Source organism: Miniopterus natalensis, chromosome 15 (assembly GCF_054644295.1).
Source record: "Miniopterus natalensis isolate mMinNat1 chromosome 15, mMinNat1.hap1, whole genome shotgun sequence".
NCBI classification, from domain to species: Eukaryota; Metazoa; Chordata; class Mammalia; order Chiroptera; family Miniopteridae; genus Miniopterus; species Miniopterus natalensis.
In genome coordinates, this window is record NC_142095.1 from 30,221,619 (window position 1) to 30,247,496 (window position 25,878).

At 42.6% G+C, this 25,878-nt stretch overlaps 1 protein-coding gene across 1 annotated transcript; it reads right to left on the reverse strand.

Annotated features, from left to right (window-relative positions):
* Nucleotides 1-25,878, reverse strand: RBSN (rabenosyn, RAB effector). The gene is made up of 12 exons (XM_016209887.2): nt 25,798-25,878; nt 23,443-23,761; nt 18,799-18,939; nt 17,208-17,308; nt 15,836-15,881; nt 15,558-15,719; nt 13,232-13,473; nt 11,733-11,803; nt 7,009-7,095; nt 5,969-6,071; nt 4,621-4,722; nt 1-3,964 (listed from the first exon to the last, which is right to left on the reverse strand). The coding sequence occupies exons 2-12, from the start codon at nt 23,588-23,590 to the stop codon at nt 2,738-2,740; spliced, it is 2,430 nt and encodes an 809-aa protein (XP_016065373.1). The 5' UTR covers nt 23,591-23,761; nt 25,798-25,878; the 3' UTR covers nt 1-2,737.

Consider the following 25,878-nt stretch of genomic DNA (forward strand, 5'->3'; position numbering starts at 1 on the left):
TAATATCTGTTATTTTATTTTTTTAAAAAGGTTCCAATACCAGGCCCCAGCGCATGCAAATCAATGGCCCTCAAACTCTCCATCATTGTCAGATGACCAGCATAATCTGCTACCACAGACTATAACCTGGTAAAGAGACTAACTTCTCACTTTGAGTCCCAAGCTAACCATACAAATGTCCAACCTACCACATGGTTCATGATCAGGTACATTTTAGTATCTGAACAGCAAACACACAATGAGCTGTAAATACAATGAGTGAGTATCCTTAGTGTATTAGACAGGGAAAAATACAAACAAGGCATAAAGGAAAAGCGAAAGTCTCTTCCATATTTGATCTGTTTGTAGGGAGACGTGCCAATGCTACATCAAGAACTTGCTCATTTTCTGATGGAGGGCACCATTTTCCTTGAAGGACTGCAGGAAGGGTGAAGTATTCACATGAGTCAAGAACCCAAAGTTGTGGCTACAATTCATAGGCCATCTCTTCCCTGATATTAACCTACCTTTGCAATCCAACTGTGTGCCTGTGTGACTTCTGGAAAATGGTACTGTTGAGGGATAGAGAATTCTAACTCCTATCACAGGAGTCTGTGATTATAGGAGAATACAGTCATGGTTAGAATTAAATGATTCATGGAAGAGTATGGCCATGGAAGAATTCAATCACATCAGAGAGTTTTAGTTTGGTTTAGGATATTCAGTGATTTTTTTTTTTTTAGTTTTAAAAATGTCTATTATGTGTGGTTCTCAATGCTCTTAATTACTTATAGATTGCTATCTATGGTTGATTTCAAGAAAAGAGTCTGTTTAGTAAACTAGTCTTAACTGAAACCAGTAGCTAATTAAGAGAAATAGATTCTCATAAGAAAAGTAATTATGATGAAAAGCAGCATTTAAGAACTACCTGCTTTTTAGTGGAGAGAGCTTCCTCCTCTTCAGTCAGAGAGAAATGAAAAACTGGAGGAGCATAAAACACTCCAGAATTACAGCATGAGGGGATGGACCTCAAGGGAGAAATGATGCCTGTACGAAGCAGCATTTTAAGTGCCTGAATGCCAACTTCCCAAAACTACCATAACAGTCAGCAAGGTTGGTACTGGCTGATGTTAGTAACCCACTCACATCCGTTTGTGATCAGAACCCAAAAGCAAAGGGTCTTCCACACACCTTCCACTGACTCCCCATTCCCACACTCCTATACACTACCTTTTCATTCTATCCAAAGATCCAGGGGGTGCTAAAGAAATGTAAATAGTGTCAACACAAATACAGATTATTTTTACACCACAGTGTTTTTCAAACATTTCCAAGATCAACAAGAATCTTCCCAGAATGTAACAAAATGAATTTTAGCCCTCACATCAGTAACCAGTGAGAGTATGACCCCAGAGTTAGTTAAGGGGTATAAAGTGACTAGTGGCCAGTTATTGTTCATTAATTAACAATTATAATTACAGGAACTCTACCCAGAGCTGAGCACGATTGGGTATCATGATGTCAGATGTCAGTTAAGGGTTATGTTCATGTAAACCAAAGCACCAGAGCTAAATTAACAATTTCCCTTTGTGCCCTTAGTTAGTGAAGAGTTCGAGTGCTGCGTGCTACTAGAATGGTCCTGGGTTGTGCTGCTTCAAACATTTCAGTATCTTAATGCTAAACATTGGAAAGAAAATATCTCAACTGTGCCCCAGGTCAGGACAGGATGAACCGAAAGTGAAGAAGGCCAATCAACTAATCTTGAAATTATTTTGATTTACCTTCTAACTTAGGGAAGCTTCTATTCTCCTCACAATGTTCCACAAAAACTTCCTGATCACCAATTCCTAAATTATAGACTGGGTCCTTTAAAAAATCCCAGGTACAAGTAATTTTGCCAAAGCTCTAGGTTTCTCCAGGGTCAGATAATTGTTCCAGTAGTAAGAGAGAAGAGAGCAACATTTCGGTGGAGACTCTTCTCCCGAATACTACTACCTTGATCGACCAAAAAGTTAAGCACTTCTAGTTTCTAAAAAACTCATGATCAGACTACAGTGATAGCTCAGCACTTGGAGTTTAACTTCCCAAAAGAGACAAATGAAAACTTCAACTGAGAGGGAAACACACTCTAGTGAAACCTCATCCCCATCATCCTCTTAAAAAGAGGTGCTGGGCTCTCCTGGGTCTAAACTAGTACCTCTCCAGCAATATCTCCCCCTTCCACTGCACAGGCAGGATGTACCCAGCAGGGCAGAAGAAGGCTCAGTGAAAGGAACCCATAGCCTAACGAGGTCAGACTTCTTCCAGAGAGTAAGGTTTAAAGGAATCCACCGTGTCTGTCTTGGCTAAAGGAAGGGCCCTATATATGGCTGCCCTATAATACTGCATAATGACCAAAGACTAGGCAGGAACAAATGGGCCCATGATGTGCACAGCAGGACCCAAAAGAAATGCATTTAGTTATATCTCAGTAGTGAAAATTTAAAGTCCCTTCCAAAGGGAAAACCCAATTTTTTTTAAAAAGCCCAGGAAAAACAGCAAGTGAATGCTGCTGCTTCCTGTTCTAGTTCCCATTTTATTTTTCAGTTGTAGTGGAAAAACCTCCAAGTGCATGGCATGAAATAGCAGATTTCCTCTCCTAACCTGTGTGCATCTGAATTCTCATCCTTACTCCTTCACATCAATCCCACCAACCCTCTCCTGCTCCACTGGCTCCTGCCAGGCCCCTGGACCCAAAGGTGTTCTACCCACCCAGTGATCAGTCAGTGGACCCCTTCTGTTTGGCCAGGGTGCGCTTCAGCTCCCTCAGGTTCTCTGTCAGTACCTCCACCTCATCCAGGCGACCGCACTGCTTGGCATCAAAGATGTACGCCTTGATGTTATCAATCTGCTGGAGGAGGAGCTCCTCCTCTATGGGCTCCTCACCCTCTGGCCCACTGTCACTATCCATCTCGAAGGGGTTGGTATAGGTGGCTCCCTCAAAGGGGTTGCCAGGAACACGAGGGCTTGAGGGCCTCTGGTGAGGACCCTCATCTTCCTCATTGAAGGGGTTGGATGCTGGGCTGTCTGAGTTAGTGAAGGGATTCCCTGCCACTGCCGCCTCTCCCTCCTCTCCCTCCTTTCCCTCAAAAGGATTGCACTTTTTGAGGTAGTGGTATGACTCTTCTTCCTCCTCTTCTTCCTCTTCCTCCTCTCCCTCAAAAGGATTGTACTCTTTGAGGTAGCGGTGTGAAGGGCCATAGGAAGGCTCTGCAGTAGGAGGGCTGGTAGAGCCCTCTGCTGTGGGGCTAGAGAAGTCTTCCTCATCAAAGGGATTTAGGGAGGGCACCTCGTGTTGCTGTGACATGGTGCTCTTGGGGAAGAATTCCTGGCCAGGGGCTGCGGGCCCAGACCACACTCTGATAGGCTCAAGAGCTAAGCTAGGAGAAGGGCTCTCGGAAGCTGCACTGCTCTGAACTGGGGAAGAGCCCAGATCCAAAGCATGAGCAAGGTGGGTACAAGGCTCTGTGCTGGGCTCCAGCTGAAAAGGCCTGATTTCTCGGAAGTCCAGGGACCGGGTCCGTGTGTGCACGGATGCCGCCTGGAACTGCTCCTTTTCTCGTTCCCACTCCCGTTCACGCAGCATCTGAAGCTGTTCTCGCTGCAGGTCCTCCTCCTCAGCCTGCTTGCGAGACAGCTCGATGGCTCTCTCGGTCTGCTGCTGGTCATATTCGTCCTGCAACTGCCGCAGGTTCTCCTGAAGGATGCGCACTTCATCTGTCCGGCCTGCGGCCTTGGCCTGCCTGATAAATGATGTGATGTTGTGGATCTGCTGGAGGAGGGGGTCCAAGTCTTCACTCTGCCCCTCACCTCCTGACAGCGGGAGCCAGCCCTCAGCCTTTCTCAAGGGGGCAGGGCCCCTCTGAAGGTATGCCACCTTCCCGTTGGCACGAGATGGCAGGTCACTCTGCCTTTCCTGGAGCCTTCGCTGGGATTCCAGGGAAGTCTGGGGAGACATCAAAGCCAAAGAGAAGAAATATAGTCATCAGGCCAATAGCAGCCACACCATCACTGCCCTTTGCATTCTCGCTATCCCTGTACCTGTGAGACTCCAACTGCCCACTTCAGGACTAAGACAGCAAACCGCTAAAATCAAACCATGCTTTTGTTTCAGGGAGAGAACAGGGACAAACCCTGATTTTCAAAAAGAAAATAACAACAGTAAGCTAAGAGATAAAATTTTCTCAATCTTAGATCCACTGGCCATACACTTGTCTTAAAGCACTCATCTACATGAGAATCTCACACAGTATTAAATATACATATCATTTTCTTTTTAATATTGCATATTCCAAACTATTCTACAAAGAACTCCCTGGTGCGTGAGTCCTCTGCAACCTATAACAGAGGGAGAACAACCAGTCCTGATGGTGTTCTGGACAGGAGAAAACCAGTAGAACCTCTGAAAGGAGACTTGCAAAGAAAAACAATTCTGATCTCTACAAAAGAGAGTGGGGCCAGAACGGAAGAAAAATGGAAACTATAGAGAATGAGAGGTTCTGATTTACAACCTCACAGGACCTCTTGGGAGCCTGTGGAGGCCTCTGTGCTCAAGAGTCCCACAGAGGAAGCCAGATGCGAGCATCCCTGAGTTTCACTCACCTGTCTCTCTAGCATCTTCTTCCTTTCCATCTCCTCCTTCCTTTTCTTTAGTTCCTCAAACTGTTCTTGGGTTGGCAGTGACATCAAACCAAGTAACTTTTCCTACAGGGAGTCACAGACAATTTTATACTCAAACCTTTTTTAGGAAAAAAATGAAACTTAAGCCCTGTGGTAAGAGTCCATTTAGGCTAAGCCACTCCCCATCCTTGGACAGTCACATTAGTTAGCAGTTTCAAAAAAAGACTAAACCCCCTAAATTGGGCCAGAGAGTCAACTTCCAAATGGGCCTGCCTGTTCCTTATGAAATTATCAATACCAGATACCCCAGTTATTCACCTTCTTAATGAGGCCTTTTCCCTGCCCTGTCTAAATTTGTAAGCCTCCACTCGAGCTTCCTACCACCCTTCCATGCTTCATATTTGTCCACAGCACTTTTCAACATGAGCTATATATTTTAGTTGTTTCTTGTCCATCCCCTCGCTGGAATAGAAGCTTTATGAGAATAGGAATGTTGTCTTTTTGTTTATGGCAGGACACCCAGCACCCAGAATATTGCCTGGTACACAGCAGGCACTCACCAAATGACTGCAGAATATAGCCACTCTTCAAAAGGAGAAAGGGCCTAATTCTCTGTAATACAACATTGGAAAACTAACCCAACAGGACTCTATTAGATCTCTCTCTCATGGAGCCTCAAAGGCAGTTAAATGTGACTCTCTGAGGGGCTTTCTGAGGTAGAAACAACTCAGATCTAACCACCTAGCTTTAGTCTGATCTTGAATAATCAGCTGTTTCCTCTCAACCAATGGCCGAGGAAGAGTCCCTTAGGAGCTTATCCCAAGGAAGAAATGCTACCTACATATATATCCACCAGGCAATACTCAAAATGGCAAAAAATGGGAATCTATCAAATGCCCAATGAAAAAGAAATGGTTAAATAAAGGATGGTGTATATGTCAAAGCAGTACTCTGCAGCAGTATTCAAATGAGAGCTATTTGAGGGCTATGTAAAATAGTACTATGATATAAAACTCAGTGATAAAAAGAGAAAACATAAATTTTCAAATATATGACAAAACAATTTATATAACAAATTTAAATGGAAAAAAGAAGAAGAAAATATATCAGAATAATGTGTGATGGTACTGGGGACATTAGGATTAAAGTAGTTTTTACTTTTCTTTGAAATCCAGATTTTTCTCTAAATGTGGCATAATGCACTTACAATCTTAAAAAATAATAAATGTGCAAATAGAACAAAACAAGCGATTGGCTTGGTCTGTCTCCTAAATGGTAGAAGAGCAGGGGAGGCAAGTGCAATGTTTCTGCCACCCCACGATGGCTTTACCTGCACAAAAAGTGTAGACGAGTATCTGATCATCCTCTGCAGCCGCAAAGTGTTTGGATGTGGTGGAGGGTCCTGATTCAAGCCTAAGGTTAAGATCTTCTTACTGAATTGGAACAAACACATCAATGTAACAAGTGCTGCCAGCCTCAGAAACAAAGTCTCTGAGTTGCCAGGCTTGCATGCTGGGAAGATTTGTGAAGGAGACAGATTAGAGACTCCACTGAAGTGCCCTTGAAGGCAAAGCCCATTTCTTACCCTTTGGCTGTACCCAGGGCCCCTAACACAGCACAGGGTACATGACAAACACTTGGCCATCGACGGACTGACCACATGTGCAGGGGCAGTTTCCTGGGGGAGTGACATGTGCAGCCACACAGGGTCTGGTGCTTAGAAGAGCCCTGTGCTTGGTTTAATACGCTGCTGTCACTGTCTTAAAATTCTTAATAATTTTGAATAAGGAATTTGCATTTTCATTTTGCACTAGGCCCTGCAAATTACATAGCCAGTCCGGCATGTACGGATGAACAAGGATTCCTCATCTCAGTTCTTTCCCTCTGAGTCACTGTACTTTCTACAATGCAAAGGGCTGATTTAACTCTAACAACCAGTCCACAGTTAAAAAGCAGCTGTTGACTTGAAAAAAATAAATCTGGGTTTCCATCCTGGCTCTACCATTTTTGCTAGCTGTGGTGCATTCTCTCACCTATAAAATGGGGATGTTAATCCCTACTTCACAGGGTAACTTTGGTAGAATAAATGAGTTACGCTATATGGAAACATCCAGTGGTATTTCCTGGCACACAGCTGGTGTTCAATAAACTCATATTCCTTTAATAATAATAATGAACACTAGAAATCCTTAACCAAAAGTTACTGAGATGTGTTGAGTTCCAAAGCTGACACCTTCCTCAGCCTCCTCCTTACACATACTGCTGTCACCAGGATTCTAGGTAAGCTCAGATCTGCTAGTCACCCAATACCTCATTAAAACAGTACCTCCACTCAAGGCAGCAGATAAGACATCACCAAACAGACCTTACCTTAAAGCGTCTATTAGCTCATACACTTTCTGCACTTCTACTCGAAGGTCATTTGCATGTTCCAGCCTGTAGGTTGTCTCTCCAGCACTAAGGAGAAATCACAGAGATTTTTATTTTAGGTTTTTAAATTTTTTATTTTCAGAAAATATACATCCAGGAATCATTTTATTTCTACTGTGGAAAAATTATCATGAATTATTCAATATTTAATTGCGTTAAGATAAATTGGGCTTTCATATGGTTTAGATACATCTTTGAAAAGCTAAATTAGCTTACTGACTACTGAATCTTTTACATTAACCTGAGTTTAATTTTCACATTACCAACTTTTTAAAAAGGCTTTTATTGAGAGAGAAACATCAATGTGAGAGAGAAACATTGATAGGTTGCCTCCTGTATGCACCCCAACAGGGGACAGAACCCACGACCTGGGTATGTGTCCTGACCGGGAATCAAACCAGAGACCTTTTGTTGCACAGGATGACACTCAACCAACTGAGCCACACTGGCCAGGGCTCATTAGCAATTGTTTTTATGGCTTATATACTCACTGAACAATTTTTTCAACATCATTTTAAATGACTGAAAGACAAAGTCTCCAATATGTATGAAATAAGTAAATGTATATTAATTAGAACACTTACTTTCTTCAAGAAAAAAACGTTAATGGCTTAATCATTAATTGTCCATGCATCAAAGTTTAGAAAATCAATCACTTGGAATTTCTGTTTCAATTTGCTAGCAAATATCATACTACTTAGAAGCCATTCTAAGTTTCATTGCACAGATTAGAGAGTATATCCTAAGAGGAGTCTAAAGGTTTAAGGCCTCACAAAGGGAGACAGTTAATGCTCTCCAACTGGCATTTCAGGCTTTTATACATAATGTAGTACTCATTCCTTTTCAGAATAAGTACTAATCTAACCCTGGCCAGTTCTGTTCAGTGGTTACAGCGTCACCTTGGTTGTGGTTCGATCCCCAGACCTGGTTGGGTACATGTGGGAGGCAACCAATTGATGTGTCTCTCACATCGATGTTTCTCTCTTTCTCTCTCTCCCCACCTCCTTCCCTTCCTCTCTTTCTAAAAAATCAATGGAAAAATATCCTCAGGTGAGGATTTAAATAAATAAATAAATAAATAAATAAATAAATAAATAAGTACTAATCCACTGAAAGCCGCTTTTCGAACACTATATGGACAGACTCATGCCTAGGCCTCTGAGGACTAGCTCTTAAGCTCATCACCAAAATAAATGCAACTTAATCTGCTTTGGCCTATTTCCCCTACACAATTTCACTATATCATGAAGTTGTTTACTAAACGAGTTGGTTACACTACATCAGAGCAGAAAACACCTGGCTTTTCTCACTCGCAGGCTACCCAGGGACAACAGGAACAACTGGAAAGCTGACCAAGGGATCCCTGATATTGATATGCAGCACAGCATTATATCAATTGCCCCATGCTCCTGGTTTCATAAGTAACTGCTCCCTACCTGAGAAAAGCACTTTGACTCCAAATCAAGAAGAAAGGAGAGGGAGGAACTCTGCCCAGGATATAGCAAGGGACATCAGGGAAGGCCAGAGGTGGTTTAACTCCAGTATCAGAGAAACAACAGCAGTTACTGTGTGATCTTAGAATTGTTCATTTACAAATCTGTTACCCACACCAGACTGCTGAATTCCAAGTGCAGTGATTGCAGCTTTTCATTTTTACGTCCTTAGTAACTAGCATATGGGCCAAGCTTAATCAGTGTTTACTGAGAAAAACATTTCAGAAGATCTTACAGCTATTAATCCAGCCTCAGCATTGGCCACTCAACCACCCTTCTGAGGCAGCAGCAATTTACGTTAAATAAGCAGAAAGGACTGCTGCGTTTACCTATTTTACCATCTACAAAACAGTCCTAGCTGGAAAAATATTGGTGTATGCTGTAATTTGAGGATTCAATAAGGTTTTTCCATTATCTTTCACTGCACAGTTTGCAAAAAGAACATCGGACTAGAATTGAGAAGACTTGGTGTTTTATCTCAGTATCTCCACATCACATGGAAAATAACAAGATTGGCCCAAATCTGAAATCACTTCCTGTGGTCGCAATCATGTCAACCAACTGCATTTCCCTCAGATCAACTATCACATCTGAAATTATCTTGTTCATTATTTGTTCACTTGGATATAGCCTGTGTTCCCACAAAAATGAAGCTCCACAAAAGTGGACAGTCTTCACTGTTCATTGCTGCAGCCCCAGCACCTAGATTAGTGCTAGGAATAGATCTAGTGCTTGATAAATATCTATTGAATGAAAGAGTAAGAGAATGAAATGCACTTAAAGCCCTTTAGAACCAGCCTTTCTAAGGGGAAGGAGTAGGAGTTAGACATCTGAAAATGCACTCAGCAATGGTAGTTCCCCAGCTATCTAAGGAGGCCTATTAACCCACAATTGTGTCTGAGGCACAAAGAAAAAACCAACAGGACTCAGAGAGAGGAGTCCCTCAGTAACAATTTCATGGGGAAAACATTGAGTGCCAGCTCAAATTGCCAGGAACACAGCTCTCCTTGTTGATGTCCACGTGGAAGACAGTCCTGCTCTAATGTCAAACCACTGGGCAGGGATAGAAGGAAAGGTGCTGATTCCAGAAAGCTTCTGGGGGGAAAGCAGCACAAGACACATTCTCCAAGCCAAGGACTTTTCATTTCAGGGAGATATATATCAGAATTACCTGGAGTTCTTCTTCTAACCTATTCACATAAAGGGCAGATTAAGATTCTTGCTCAGTGAACTGCAGGTAGAAAAGAAAATGGGTCCTTTCCCTGCTGTTCTTTAGAAACCAGTGCCCTAGACTAAGGAATAGAAAGAGGAAAATTGGGGTCTAGGAGGTGCAAATATAAGGAGGGAGGGGCCACAGAATAATGGTGGCTGAGAGGGCTCAAGAAATAGGATTTACTCCCCCTTCCACTGTCTGCTGCCAAGGGCTGAAGACATCTAGTTGTTAGGAGGGAGGGAAACAGGGACAGGGTCTACAATGGTTTCCCTACCTTTTTGCTGTTCTCTTCCCACCTCTTTTCCTCTCCCTGTGGGCTAGGAAACATTGGGGAAAGAACAGGGAAGGGAAGAGACCCAAAGCAACAGAGCCAGGAAGAGATGTAACTGAAGGGGTGTTTTTGCCACAAAACAACTGGGTTTAGTTTTTCATGTTTTGTAAGTCAGAGATTTACAGACTCAAGAGTCAGGAAAGTCCTTAAGGACTATTCAAACAAAAAAGTTCATTTTCTTTACATATAAGACCCACAATGGGCTTAGAACATGGTCACTGACATCATGAAGGAAAAGCCAAGCTTATACCCTACGCAATATTGTCACTGTAAACGTCCAAATAAAAATATAGGTTTGTTCTAAACAAGACACATCTAATTTTATATGCATTGCTACAAAAATGACAGGTGGCAACACAGACTTAAAACAAAGGCAGACAATCCTTAAACTGAGAACAGTGGATATCATAATTTTTTCTTCTGAAGGTTGGGAAAAGACTGTTGGGATCTGACTTAGTTGCAGCACCTCCAATTCTAGCTCATACCTCACTAACCTTCAAAAGGAGCAAAGCTCTTAAGAAAAAATCAGCAAATTTTTCCATAAAGGGAGAGGGGGAATGAGCTATGACTGCTAGTGAGTATGTGGCTACTTATTAGGATGATGAAAATGTTTTGTTTTAATTGATTTTAGAGAGAAGAGAGAGGGCAAGAGAGAAACATCGATGTGAGAGAGAAAAATTGATTGGGTGCTTCCTATACATACCCCAACTGAGACCAAACCTGCAACCTGGACTTGTGCCTTGACTGGGAATCAAACTGGTGACCTTCTGGTACACAGGATGACGTGCAACCAACTGAGCCACACTGGCCAGGGCAAAAATGTTTTAAAACTAATGCCGTGGTGATGGTTATACAAATTTGTGAATATACTAAAAAAACCCACTGAACTGTACATTTTAAAGGGGTGAATTTTATGGCATGTGAATTTTATCTTCATTTAAAAAAAAGAAGCAGATGGCCCTAGCCGATTTGGCTCAGTGGTTAGAGCATCAGCCCTCAGACTGATGGGTCTTGAGTTTGATTCTGGTAAAGGGCACGTACCTCAGTTACAGGCTCGATCCCCAGCCCCAGTTGGGGCAATAACAGGAGGCAACCAATCGATGTGTGTTTCTCACATCAGTTTCTCTGTGTGTGTCCCCCCCATTCCACTGTCTCTGAAAAGCAGTGGAAAAAATATCCTTGGGTGAGGAATGAAAAAAAAAAAGCAGCAGCAGATGGCAAGCTAGATTTGGCTTATGGGCTGACGTTTGCCAACCCCTAATCTAAAGGAAATGCCTGCTCTAAGGCCCAATGCCTCAGTGTCACCCTGAAGTGTAATCTACCCAGGCATAAGCAGGAGGCACATGGCTCCTGCTCACCTCCAGATGCTGCGCTTGGCAGTGGTGCCTATCGTCTGAGGGCTTTCCCAAATTTGCTCAATCAGAATAGCTGGGGTCACCTCAACATGGCTACAGAGGACTGTAACAGTGCCACATGGAAAGAGACATGACAAAGATTCTCTGCAGTTGATCACAGAAGAAAAGCACAGCCAGAGTTAAGATTTTCATTTTCAGCTACTAAAGATTTGACCTAAAATGCCAGAAAAGAGTCACCACTGATTTAGAAAAACCAGAGAGAAATAGCTTACTTTAATGATGTTGCCATCCTGATGTACTCAGGAGCTTTTTGGTCCACTTTCTCCATGCAAAGTCGTAGTCTCTAAGAATAAAAAAGAGGTAAGTGGTGCTCTCAGGGTACAGAAAAGCCTACCCAGAAGTTATGCTGTATCAACAGACACATTTAAAATGTACAGTTTTTTTAAATGTAAAAATGCAGATAATGCATTGTTTTGTTTTTTGTTTCTTTTTATTGTTGTTATCAATTTCTGGATTTATAGACCTACTTTACAAGCAGAAAATCTTGTAGGAAGGAAAGAGGAACAAGGCCATCCAGGACACAAGCCAAAGTTTATGGAGGCAGAGGAAAGAAATTAATTGCTACATTCTTCCTCAGCCAGGTGATGCAAGACACCAGTACAAGGCATTGCCAGGGCTTACTTCAAAAAAGATGAAAGCAGCCTGGCTGGCATGGCTCAGTGGTTGAGCACTAACCTATGATCCAGGAGATTGTGGTTCAGTTTCCAGTCAGGGCACATGCCCAGGTTTCAGGCTCAATCACCAGTAGGGGGCATGCAGGAGGCAGCCGATCAATGACTCTCATCATTGATGTTTCTATCTCTCTCCCTCTCCCTTCCTCTCTCTGAAATCAATAAAAGTATATACATTTTTAAAAAGAAAGAAGCAAAAAGCACAGTGGCAATTTACAAAATGATTTATCAGGTCATGAATTCCACATAAAGGATGGATAATAATGGCTACATCTGCCGTTCAGCACAAGGTTTAATTAACACCATTTCTAGTAGCCTGAGTTTTTTCATGGTGATTGCAGAAATACAGCCATTAATGACCTGCAGAACTGCTAACAGGGACCATTCAGTGATCATCAGACAAATATACACTCTTCTTCTGCTCAGAGTTTTGCAGGAGTTGCTTCCTTTGCCAGGCTCATCTCCTCCTCCCCATCTCTTCCTGCCTCCCGGCCCTACCTCCTCAGCTTGCAGGTCTCACCTGGCCATTAGGACATCCTCTCCCATGTTTTTGCACTACATTATGTTCCTCTCAAAGTAGCATCTACTAAAGGTATTCTGGGGTTGCTGGTGGTAATGAGAGCTGAGGAACATGAATGGACTTAAATGGGAAGTTACTCAGACTTGTAAAACCTGAAGCTCTCAAGCGAGTGTCACAGGACTCTTCATCACCAGCTCCAGCTTCTGCCCTCACCCACAGAGCCTGTCTACACCGCTTGGCAAGCATCCTTTCTCCTCTTGTCCCTGGGCCACCAAAGCCTCCAACCTGTTCTCAAAAGGGCAAGAAAGTGAGGGAACAGGTTTGTGGCAACACACCCAGGATGACTCTGTGACTCACCTAGGGCCCTAGCTAGGAAATCATACCATGGCCCTTTAGCAGAAACTAAAAATGAGTCAAAGGAACAACTTTCCAAATCATTCTCCAAAATCTGCAGGCATGTATGTAATGAATAGCCAAATCTGCCTCTCAAATCAGACCCAGGACTGCACACACGAGTCACCTCATAGAGCTTCACAATGTCAGGGGTGTGCTCCTTCTCGTCAATCTGCTGCTCTCTCTTGAGCAGTGTGTCCTTGCAATGTGTACAGCAGCGGATCCTGTCATCATCCTTCTCATCCAAGATGGAGCTTACACTGCTCACACTGCTGATGCTGCCTCGGCGGGAGCCATGGACACTGTTGGGTGATTGGCTGGGGCTCGTGTAGGAGCTCAAGGAATCCTTACTGGCACTGGTGAGCTTACCTGTAAAGCACAATACAGGACAGGCAGTGGTGAATTGGCAGCCTCCAGTCACCCCACTGCCCATGACAGGAGGGGAGTCCCTGGGTGTCATTGAGGTAAGAGCAGGCTCTGCCTATGAGCAAGAAGCACCCACATCTCTGCCCTCCTGGGGTCAGGTTCTATGGTGGGAGGGACTCCCATTGCCACCCAGGAAAGAGCTAGACAGCCTAGGACAGCCTGTCTTTGAGGTTCTGAGGTCCATCGCTAGCCTAGCCTTACCACCTTCTGCCCCCTCCATTTGCCCCATCTCAGATACAACCCACATTCTCCCTGGACTGTCTTAACAGCCTACCCCACTCCCAAACACCTGACTCCTACACCTTCCAAAGCTCAGCTCAAAAGGCATGTCCTCCAGGAAGCCCTCTCCTATCCTTGAGGCCTTTCCTATCAGCAGTTCTTACTATGTCACCCCTCATGGAGAACTTTCCACTTTTCTCCCTGGATGACAGGTCTAATTACGCCCCAGAGCTGCCCTAGAAATCTGTGACTGAGGGTAGAAACTGTCTTATTCATACTTGTATCCCTACATGTACGACAGGGCCACTTCATAGCAGTTGCCCAGTAAATGTTGGTTAATTACCCCAAGAGGAGAGAGGTGAATAGTGTCCAAAAAACATAGCTTATAAAGTCTCAGGTGTGACAGGGAGTCAGTCTCAAGAAGAAAGCAAAAGTATCAAGGTAATGTGTGCCTGGTGGATGTTAGAACTTGAGAGAGGAAGCATCTGCTTCTGCTCCATAGACAACATGCAGAGTCAGCAGAACTCTCCAGGGTGCAAAACCACCCAAATGTCCTAGAATTGGCCAAAAATCCGTAAGATCATCATGAGCAACCTTTAACCAGCTGAGATTTAGAGTTCTGGACATCTGGTTCCATCTAACCTTTGTAGCCTCATTCCCACAATTCTCAAACATGTCTTCCACACTCCCCAAATACTATGTTTGTTCATCTACTAACCTTCCACACGGCTTTTCCAAATTCCATGCCTTTGGTTCTGCTATTTACCCAGGATGCCCTCCTGCCCCATCTCTTTGCAGTCCTAATCATCTTTCAACATCACCTCCCGACCCTGAGTAGCCAATGCTCTCGCTTTCGCCCAGCCTCCACAACACTGAGTGTCTCTTGTATTATGACATTAGTCTGTTCTATATAACAATTTTTCTCTCAAAGGAAAGGATTAGCCAATTAGCCTGCTGCCCATTTTTCAAGACCTTTTCCTACAGTCTCCTCTCAAAGCCTCATCTGCCACTTTTTTTTTTTTTAATCCTCACCTGAGGATATTTTTTCCATTGCTTTTCAGATAGAGTGGAGGGAGAAAAAGAGGGAGAAAGAGAGAGAAACATCGATGTGATAGAGACACATCAATTAGTTGCCTCCCACACGCGCCCAGACCAGGGCCGGGATGGAGCCTGCAACTGAGGTACATGCGAGGTACGTGCCCTTGACCAGAATGGTACCGGAGACCCTTCAGTCCATAGGCCAACGCTCTAACCACTGAGCCAAACCGGCTAGGGTTGCCACTTTTAAGCAGAGCTGATAAAGACTTGCTCAGCTTTCCTGGGAGCCTGATGCAACTCCTCTCAGCATACTTATCTTTTTATAAAGCAATTATCTATATCCCCTGCTAGATGCTGAACTCCTTGGGGGAATGGACAATGCCTTATAGACCAGAGTGGACAAACATGACCTGTAATCCAAATCCAGCCTGTTCTTGTATAGTACTAGAGTTAAGTATGGTTTTTACATTTTTAAAAGATAGTTTTAAAGAAGAAATGTCACAGAGACCATATGTAGCCCACAAAACCTAAAATACTTACTATCTGATCTTTACCAAAACAGTTTACCAGCCTCTGTTGTAGACCATTGTACCCCTGGCCCTAGCACAGTGCCTAGTACTGGACTTCATGGAACCAACAAGTGAATGAATAAAGATCCCAAATGCCACTAATTTGAACAAAAAAGTTCAAAAATCACCCAGTGGTGATTAGCAAACAAGCTAGTCTCAGGAGGACATTAGGGTCCAGGGTCCCGCTTCCATGTTACCTACTTGCCAAAGGAAGACTGATGAGCTCCATACATTTCTTGCACATAATAGACCCGCAAAGGCGGCAGTGGTGGCGGCGGTTTCGGATGCTAAACTTATTCCCACAGTCTGGACAAAAAGGGACATCCTGGTCATTGACCCAAGGCACCACGGACTTTTCTATTGCTTTGAAAAGAACAAAATAAAAACCAAACAAATTAAAAAGCAAGCTATTTTAAAAAAAGATTTGGTCAGGGAGAAATATAAATAGAATAAGTGTGAGCTATGTTCTTAAGAGTTACCTCGGATCTTAGCTGACTCGGTATTTGTTCTGTCAAATGCAGTGAGCTGAAAAGGAGAAAACAGTGCCAAGTGGAATGAATCAGGTGATGGATACACTTTCCATAGGCAAGAGGCATTAAGTGGAAATTACCATATCTGCATTTCTCAACTCTGACCTGTCATCCTCAGTCCCACAAAGTCACAAAAGCAATTTCACGTAGGATAATCTAGAAGGCACCTCCCTTTCTGTGACCCACTTCCAATCTCTCTATTGTCAGTTAGTCCTTTAGGCAATAACCAGATGCTGGCAAATATGTGATGGGGGTGGCTCCTGAAAGCAATGGAGAACTCCCGATTCTCCAGTCTTCCTGGACAATTAAACTAGCCACATATATCCATCCTGCAAAGTACACATAAAGAACTGTAATTGGCCCTGGCCAGCATGGCTCAGTTGGTTGGAGCATTATCCTGTACACTGAAAGGTTGCAGGTTCGATTTCTGGTCAGGGCACATACCTGGGTTGCAGATTTGATCCCCAGTCGGGGCACGTACGAAAAGGCAATAGATCAATGTTCCTCTCTCACACTCTTTCTCTTTCTCTTTCTCTTTCTCTTTCTCTTTCTCTTTCTCTCTTTCTCTTTCTCCTTCTCTCTTTCTCTCCTTCTCTCTCTCTCTTTCTCTCTCTCTCTCTCTCTCTCTCTCCCCCCCCCCCCCGCCCCGTCCCTCCCTCCCTCTTTCTTTTCCCCTCTCTAAAAATCAATTAAGCATGTCCTGGGGTGAGGATTAAATAAAAATTTTTTTAAAAAGAACAGTACCTATGGTTGCTACCATGCCCACCACACAATCCAGCTTATATGCAAGAGGCATTTCTAGGGTCAAAGTAAAATAGAGTGATCATGGCATGGAACACGCACTACCACACCAGAGGACAAAAAGGCCCAGCCAAGACGTTTTCACACTACATGATGACCCAGGTGAGTTCTCCTCACAGACCTAGTCACCAGCTTCTCTGTTTGCCAAGAAATGATATCCCACGGTATGTCCCATTGTGTGATTATGTAAGGTAGAGAGACATCCTCAGAGAGGAAGAGGAAAGAATCTGAAGGTAGATAGGCTTTTCAGTAGCCAAGTGGGTTTCATAGTAAGGAAAAGGGAAGCTGGATATGTGGCAAGTCTGTCGACCTGGGCTATTCCCTTCAGTAAAACCAGCCAGGCTAGAATTGTCCACCACATGCTCTGTACCTCTCTAGGTAAGGTGTTTCTCTGCCAACATCAGATATTGCCAGCATCAGATATACACAATATATATAAGACATGCTGTAGAAATGTAATTCCCCCCCCCAAAAAAATTTATACTTGCAGAAAAAAGTGTTTTAAAACAACAAAATTTACCTTCTCCAACCTGATTATTAATTTATTGACTTCAACAACATAGTGGTCAATTCTAGCAGCTCGGTGCTTTTTGAAGTCAGAAAGATGGCTTCTCACAGCACCTAGAAGGAGAGGAGGTGGGGCGATATATGATATTTCTCTGAGGAAGCCTCTCTACCTTGCTGCTTATCCTCAATAAATTTTAAAAGCAAAGTAAAAATTCTAGGATTTTAGAGTCCTACTAAAATTCACATCCACATATCTTTTCCTCTCTAACCATACTCTTAACATTTAATTAAAAATTACTTTCAAGTTCTTAGAGGTGACTGTAAATATTCATTTCTAAAATTTGCCATTCACTTGACCATTTAACAATTTGTGGCTTCCTTCAGTTGTTGAAACAGGCAAGTTAATCAGAAAATCACCCTGATAATTTAGCACTGGCAATCATGAAATAAGCTATCAAAAAGCAAGTAAGAATTCACATGCCTGAAACTTCTTTTTCATGTTTTAATTGACTTTCAGATGTAACTTTTAATTACATATGTATAGTATTATTTTTAAAGCCATTTTCTCCTGCCATGATGAAAATGTTTCTACTCTCCAATATGGTAGCCACCAGCCACATGTGGAGATTGAGCACTTGAAATGTAGCTAGTATATGGCTGAAGAACTCACTTTTAATTTTACTTAAATTTAAATAACTACATATAGTTAGTGGCTATCACACTGGACAGCGCAGCTCTGGACTTTCCTCATTCAAAAAGGCACATTCTATAGTGGCACTATTAAGAATACAGTAGATGATCCTGGGTAAATACTTCCCATCTTACAGCCTGTTTCCTCATCTATAAATGGAAATGAACATCACTATGCATTCTCTCTCACAAGGCTTTGTGAAAGGTGAACAAGACAATGAATATGGAAGTATAATAAAGCACTACGAAGGAATCATTATTTATCCATTGCACAGACAGAAAATATTATTCAAGACATGAAAGATTAGCTAGTTCAACTTTGTATGCCTGGCATGATCTTTTTGGTAACAGCCTTATTGAGATATACTCACATACATATAACTCACCATTTAAAGTGTACAAATTCAATGGTTTTTAGTATAGTCAGAGTTAAACAACCATTACCAAAATATATTTTAGAATATTTTCATCACCTCAAAAAAATGAATTATTTTGAAAGTAAGTATATGATACTATAATTATGTGCTTCAGAAAATTAATTGCACAAACCAGTGCCTCTCTGTAGACAGGTAACGTCCTATGTGAGAGGAGACAGCCAAGTCCACGGAATCTGTGCCTGGGATCCCTATCCCAGTTCTGCAGTTTCCCAGATGTCTGACCCTGGGCAGGTCCCCATGGGGTGCAGTGAGGATTAAATGAGAGCACACATGGAAATCATTTAATGCAGTGCCTAACACAAGGCAGGTGCTCAGATCATTCTCGTCCATTTTCTCCCTTCCACTAGGACATAAGGTCCATAAGAAGCTTAATCCATTCTGGTTTACTGCAGGCTCCTCTGCCAACTCCTAAGACAGTATTTAGAACATAGAGATGCTCAATAAACATTTGCTGAATAAATGAAGAGAATTTCTTACCAAGTTCCTGGGGTTCCCACATATAAGGATCAACCCCTCCATAACTGAAAGACTCATATCCTTGGCTCCCTGACTCTGCTCGGTCATCTCCTTCTCGTTTCAACAGCCTGTTCTTTGCTTTTCTAGCCTTCTGGACAAAACCTTGAAAAATGGAACAAACACCATAAATGACTCCGTAAAGAACACCCAGTAAAGAATGGAGGAATACCTCAAAACACAAGAGTTGAAGAAATAATTATGCTTTGTATAAAAATGAAATTTGTGAATCCCAAATAAAATGCAGTAATAGGCATTCAATAACTATATACAAATACCAGAGCAATCCATTTGCTTGTCAGTATTAGGAGTAAGTTGTTTTATGTAGACAATATACAGCTAAATTACTATTCATTGCCAAATGTAAGAGGTCCTATTCAACAGAAGTGTTAAAATTAAATTCAGTGAGGGGCCAGGATAATGGAAGTTTATTTTTCTACATCTTAATTGGGGAGGTGGTTACGCGAGTATATACAATTTTCTTTTTTTTCCTTTTGTTAATCCTCACCCGAGGATATCTTTTCCATTGATTTTTTTTTTTTTTTAAGAGAGTGTGGAAGGGAGGGGGAGAGACAGAGAGAAACATCAACGTGAGAGAGACACATCAATTGCTTGCCTCCTGCATGTGCCCCAAATCAAGCCTGCAACCCAGGTATGTGCTCTTGAGTCGTAACTGAACCTGAGACCCTTCGAGCGCAGGCTGACGCTCTAACCACTGAGCCAAACCAGATAGGGCTATAAAATTTTCAAAGTTTACTGAATTGTACACTTAAAAACTTATGTGTAAACTATACCACAATTAAAATTAAGTTCTTTAAAATCAAATTTTACAGTACTAATATATTTACTCTAGGGACTCATGAGTAAACACTTCTTGTTTACCTCCAGGATGAGATTCAGCCAAACCATCATCCCTGGGCTGCTGTTCTCCATAATGCTTAACTGTACATAGAGTTCTTTTTCCTCCACTCACTTACCAAATGTATGTGTGAGAATACTGACAAAAAGCTTCAAGAAACAGATATAACACCTAAACAGATATAACAGATATAACACAAAGATATATAACAGATATAACAGATATAACACAAAGAGAACTAGACTTGGTAAAAAGAGAATATGAAGGTTTCCTGAATTGATTCCTTGTATGTACCAGGCACAAAGCAAAGTACTTTCAAATACATTATGCAGTTCGTGCTCATTGTGAGGCAGGAGGAATCCCTACTTACAAATAAGGACATGACATCAAAGAAGGCAAAAGGATCAGAGTTTATAGGCACCAGGGTTAGAACTGGAAACCTTATGTCTGAAACAAGAGCCCGTTCTCCCAGGCCAGCACTGATTTGAAAACTATGCATCTATAGAACAGGGATTCAGTCATCTGAGCTGAGGTGAGAAGGTGTGCTGTTAAAATGGAACCACCGCCAACTGGTGGGGAAAAGAATTCTCAATTCTAAGTTGCTCTCGTTAATGTTCTTAAATCGTGGGTGACTGCTATCCCTTTCTGCCACTAGAATCCAGTAGAGAATATCAGATTTAACACAATATGATATAATTTCTTTTACATTTAAAAGATCAATACTTCATGGAGTCCCCTTGATTTTGAAGTACTCTTATCACTTGAATAACATTAAAAACATTCCTATTGCTTTTCAAATGTAAATGCAGATATGGCAGGGCTTGACAGGCAGGGGGTGAAATTAACAAAGTTATAGAAATGTCTCTATTAGAAATTCAGGCTAATAAGCAGATTCTCTGATTATCAGTCACTCTGGGATGGCTTTCTCTAACTGGAAAAATAAGGTCCACCAGAACTAAAGGACACCCTCTAAATATATTAAAGTGGTCTTTTTAACAACAGGGAGAGGAAAGTACCTGGTGCTTTGGGTCTAGCAGACAGGAAATTGGAGTTAGCAAACACCAATTCATTTTTTGCAAACAAGACTAAACTGTGTGAAGTTAAATACTCAGTCCATGCCATGTAACCTTTAGGAGGCATAGAAAACAGCCTGGGCCAGCTGGCATGGCTCAGTGGTTGAGCACTGACCTATGAACCAGGAAGTCACAGTTCGATACCCAGTCAGGGCACATGCTCCGCTTGATCCCCAAAAGGGGGTGTGCAGGAGGCAGCAGATCAAAACGACTCTCTCATCATTGATGTTTCTATCTCTCTATCCCTCAATTAAAAAAAGAAAACAACCTGGCAACCTTCCCAGGATGGGTGTAACCCTCCAAGAAGAACCAATTAAGAACAATCTCATGTTTTTAACACATGCAAAGCAGAAGCCAAAGTTAATTCTCAATCACCTTCTCTTCTGCGTTACCGTAGATGAGCTAAACTAAAGCCTACCTGGGGCTGGGGCCCAAACACATTGACCACTTTTTAGTAATGACAAGTTTATATTTTCCTTTTCTTTTTTTTTTATTTTATTAATCCTCACTCAAGGATATTTTTTCCATTGATTTTTAGAGAGAGTGGAAGAAAGGGAGGGAGGTGGGATGGGGAGGGGGGAAGAGAGAGAAAGAGAGAGAGAGGAAGGGAGAAACATCAATGTGAGAGAGAGACATCAATCGGTTGCCTCCCGAAAGTTCCCTGAAACCCAGGTACGTGCCCTCAACCAGAAATCAATCCACTACCCACCGGTATGTGGGCCAACATTCTAACCACTGAGCCACACCAGCCACGGTGAGTTTATATTTTCTTATTTAAACTGCCTCCAAAACCTAAAACCAAGGTTTACCCTTTTGGTTTTAACATTTCACTTGCTTAAACTAGCACAATGTCATAAAACTTCTAAAAAATCAAAAGACCAAATGGAGAGGTGATCTGCTTTTCAAAGAATTTCTCAAAAACTTTTATATTCATCTTTAAAACTTTATTTTCCTGATTCTTAAACACAGAAAATACAGCATAATTAAGAACTCCTTCCTGACTAAAGAATGCTTAACTCAATCTCTTAGTTCTTGTGAAACAGAGATGGGAGGAAATGGAGGGAGAAAAACAAGTGAATACTCTGAAGTTTCTTTCACAAGGAACAAAATTTCCACTCTAGTATTCTCTAAACAGATTCTATATCTATTATTCCCTAAATAATCTTCAACATTTTTCCTCTAATAAAAAGGAAATTATAAAAGGAATCTGAGGGCATTTTATAAACTTTCAAACCACTGGCATCAAAGTGCTGGTGATATTACAGTATATGACCCAGTTCAGCTGACACTAAGTCTGGACACTCATTGATAATTATGAAGGTCCTTCAATTATCCAAAGGAAACCTAGGTAATCTGTTTGTTTCCCAGCTGCAGTACATGCAGTGATGCCATGTGGAAAGAGTAGCATCAGACTTAGAGGTGATAGAAGACCTGGGTTCAAAGCCTAGCTCTGCCAATTCCTGTGTGACCTTGGATAAGTTATACAACATCTCTGAGCCTCAAATTTTTCTCTGTAAAGTGAGACCAACCACCTTGTTACAGGGTTGCTGGGAGAGTCAAATGAAATAACATATGTAAAAGAACTCCGAAAACCATAAAGCACAAGTTGGGTGTGGTGTTTTTTTTGGGGGGGTGGCTTCCTAATAGTTATAGCTCTGCACCAGCCTCTACAGTCAGGACCCACGTGGTCCATCACAGCCCTCAGGATTTTGAAAATGTTTTACGTTGTCATGTTTTTAGACATAAGTGTCAATGTTTTCAGCAACTCTTTTTTTTCTGAACTAAAAAAATGTGACATAGAGTGTGACTATTTGATTATAGGGTGCATGTGACTCCCATGTGTGGAGGCCAAAGTACACTTAGGAATACATGAAAAGTCCTTTCTCCCACCCAACGAAGATCTGTGAATACAGCATCCAGATCTTTTGTCTCATTGCCTTCAGAAATGCTACCAGCTGTAAGGTTGGCTGAATCACAAAAAAGTGAGTTCCAGAGCAGCAGCACTATATTTAGGGATTAGAATCTGAAGTCCAGGAAATGAATATTATGTATAGTTAAAATTACTTTGAAAAATTCTTTTGCAACTCTCTAGGACCTGAATCCCGAGAAGCTCAAAACCCAAGTGTTAACATTTTGCGTTGTCTTTCTTTGCTTTTCAACTACGACCTTCCTTTTCCTGGGCTGCAGAAGACAAGGTCTAGCTGAAGAAAGGAGGATGGCAGGAAGGCTTGAATTGTGACAAGTAAATGAGTCAACAATGTGCCTCCACTTTCATAGCAAAAGAAAGGAATTCCACTCCAAAACCTTCTTAGGCTGGCAAGTAGATCATTTAAACAGTCTAGCAAGAGACAGAAGAGCACAGTAATTGTGTTTATTAAGTTCAAAGCCTAGCTCTGCCTGTGTGACTTTAGGCAAGTTATCTAATCTCTCTGAGTCTGATACCCTCATCAATAAAATGGGACTCACAGACACAGCTATTATGGGGTTTAAATGAAGTTAATACATGGGAAGACCTTGAACAATGCCTGGCACATGGTTAGCACCAGATTTATGTTTGTGAATATTATTAATTTATGATTATCATGTTCTTGTGGCAACATGGAAGCTGATGAAAATTATCCCATGAGTTAAAGATCCCACTGACAGAATGGGATAAGCAAGATCCTCCCCTCTTACTTTTAATTTGCCCTCTGACATCACGGTCTTCCCCGGAGTGTTCTTCTTCATAATGTGACTGAAGCTGATAGAAAGACTGCAGGTCCTTCAGGCACAAAGGGCAGAGGAAGCCCTCCCGCACTTCCCCTGGGTCATCCAGAGAAGCCATAGGAGTATCCCTCTCAACCCCCACAATGCAGGGGCCTCATGTCAAGAGTCAGCTTGAGTCCTCCACAAGGAACAGGGCTCCCGCAGCATTAGCTTAACCAAGCAGCACACAGATGATGGGAAAGTGGCATCGTGGCCCTGGATGAGGTTTCCTCTCTGGAGCAAGAGAAACCTTGAGAAAGGAAATAAGAGGGGTGGGGGGAGCCAATCAGGCAAATTAGCAGCAATTGAGAATTTTTTGTTATTTTTTCACAATTCAACAAAAGTTTGAGGCCTGCTTTCTCAAATCCTTAGATGAAAACACAAAACCTAAGATATGAAAACATCACTAGACAATGGCAACTAGGAAACAGATCCTTGATGATAAGAAAGGAAAATTCAACTTCAACAGCAAACACAATATTAAGGCAATTCTCTTAACATTTGTTCCAAATGGTCCAACTTCATAAGTTGTACACCACAGAGAAAATGTCTGAAGTACTTATCAACAAACAGAAGTTTTTCTTTGACTCTCTGACCTTGATCATTTATTCAAACATATATATTGAGCTCTTGCACCTGTGTCAAAAATGCAACAATGAAAAAGAGATTGTGTTGCCCTAATAAACAAAATTAAAACCAAACCAAACAAAAATCCCAACCTCAGTCTAAGGAAGAGCATCAGAAACCTAGTGGTCAAAAAGAAAAATTTCTTTTGTGTCTTATATTTGCAGAGCACTTTCACTCCAATGAACTTACTAGATTTTATAAACCAGTAAGTGACAGTTGAGCAGGAAGCCTAATGTTCTCACTGCTTCAAAAATAAAAAGACTTGGTGTTTAAACAATTCAAGGCTTAATAAGTTACATTTTCAGTTTTACTGGGCCCTGGCAAAGTCACTTCCAATGTCACCTCCTCAGAAAGACTCCCAGTCATAAGGAGAACCCAGACAAAACCATTCCACAAATGCAGAGAAATTCCTCCCCAAGAGCTGGAGGCCAGAAACCACAGTAGAGAGTGAGGGGGGAATGTATGACCTTCAGCTTTGGGTGAACTTGCCTACAGGGTCACTGAGGAGGGACTGCCTGGTCCTCAAAGCTGAAGGAAGACAGTGACCCAGAAAATAAACAAATGAAACACCAGGCCCCTGTTTTTTTTCCTCTAGCTAAGAAACCCAGTGACTATATACAAACAGATCTCAGCCCCTTTACCAGGTAATCACTGATATAGCAGCTCCAGTTCCCTCCCCAGCCAGTGGCTCATCTGAGCTTTAACTCTGACAGCCCCCTTCCTTCCTGTGCACTCACCCCTAAGAACCTCAAATCAAACACACACACAGCTTTCACATCTGATTCCAAACTCAGTTCCTCAAGGAAATACCATCTGACAGCCCCTGCACTTCTCCTTTACAGCACTGATCTCAATTTATAGTCAGAAATATATAAAGTGGCTGAATACGTAAGACTGTAAGCTCTGTGAGGGCAGAGACTGTATCTATTTTCCCCACCACCATTTCCCCAAGGTCTAGCCCAGTGGCCGGCACAAACCATGATGAAATTCAACAGAACTCTAAGATCATATAACCAAACATACACCATAAACCAAAGAACTCTACCACAAACCACCAAACCAAACCCCACAACTATAACATATAAAAGCCCTCACACTCTAAACAGCGTAAAAATAAAAATAAAACCTACCTATCTCGCACATCTATACCACCAGCCTGAATGCTACGCGGCCACATCCCGATTAGACTACACATCACACAGCACCACTCCTCAGGGCCTCAAAACCGCACACGACCCGTCTCACCACGACTATGCACACGGCGCAAAACCACACACACCACCACAGAAAGACCCAACCCCACAGAGCAGACGTGACAACTTCACACATGGCACAGACACCACGCAAAACGCTACATACGACCTCACGCAAACTCGGACCCAAATACAACCAACCACCAGGGAGACGCCCGCCCGCCGAGCCCTCCGCCGCACTACCATACACAACTGTTCACGCCCCGTCTAACCACACAACGAAACAGAGTCCACTCAAGGCAAGCACAAGCCCGCGAGCTGTACGGCCCGAAAGCCACATCGCCCCCCACGCACGTCACACCCACCACGACCACACCATCCCACACCCGCACGGCTCGCCCGGCTACGTGCCTGAGGGAGCCGCGCCCCCCGCCCCCCACGCCAGGCCCGGCCCGGCCCTCCGCACCTGCTCGGACTTTCGCGGGCTCGCGGGCCTGTGCAGTCCACCGCCCAGGCTCTGGGCCTCCACTGTTTCTCACACCGCAGC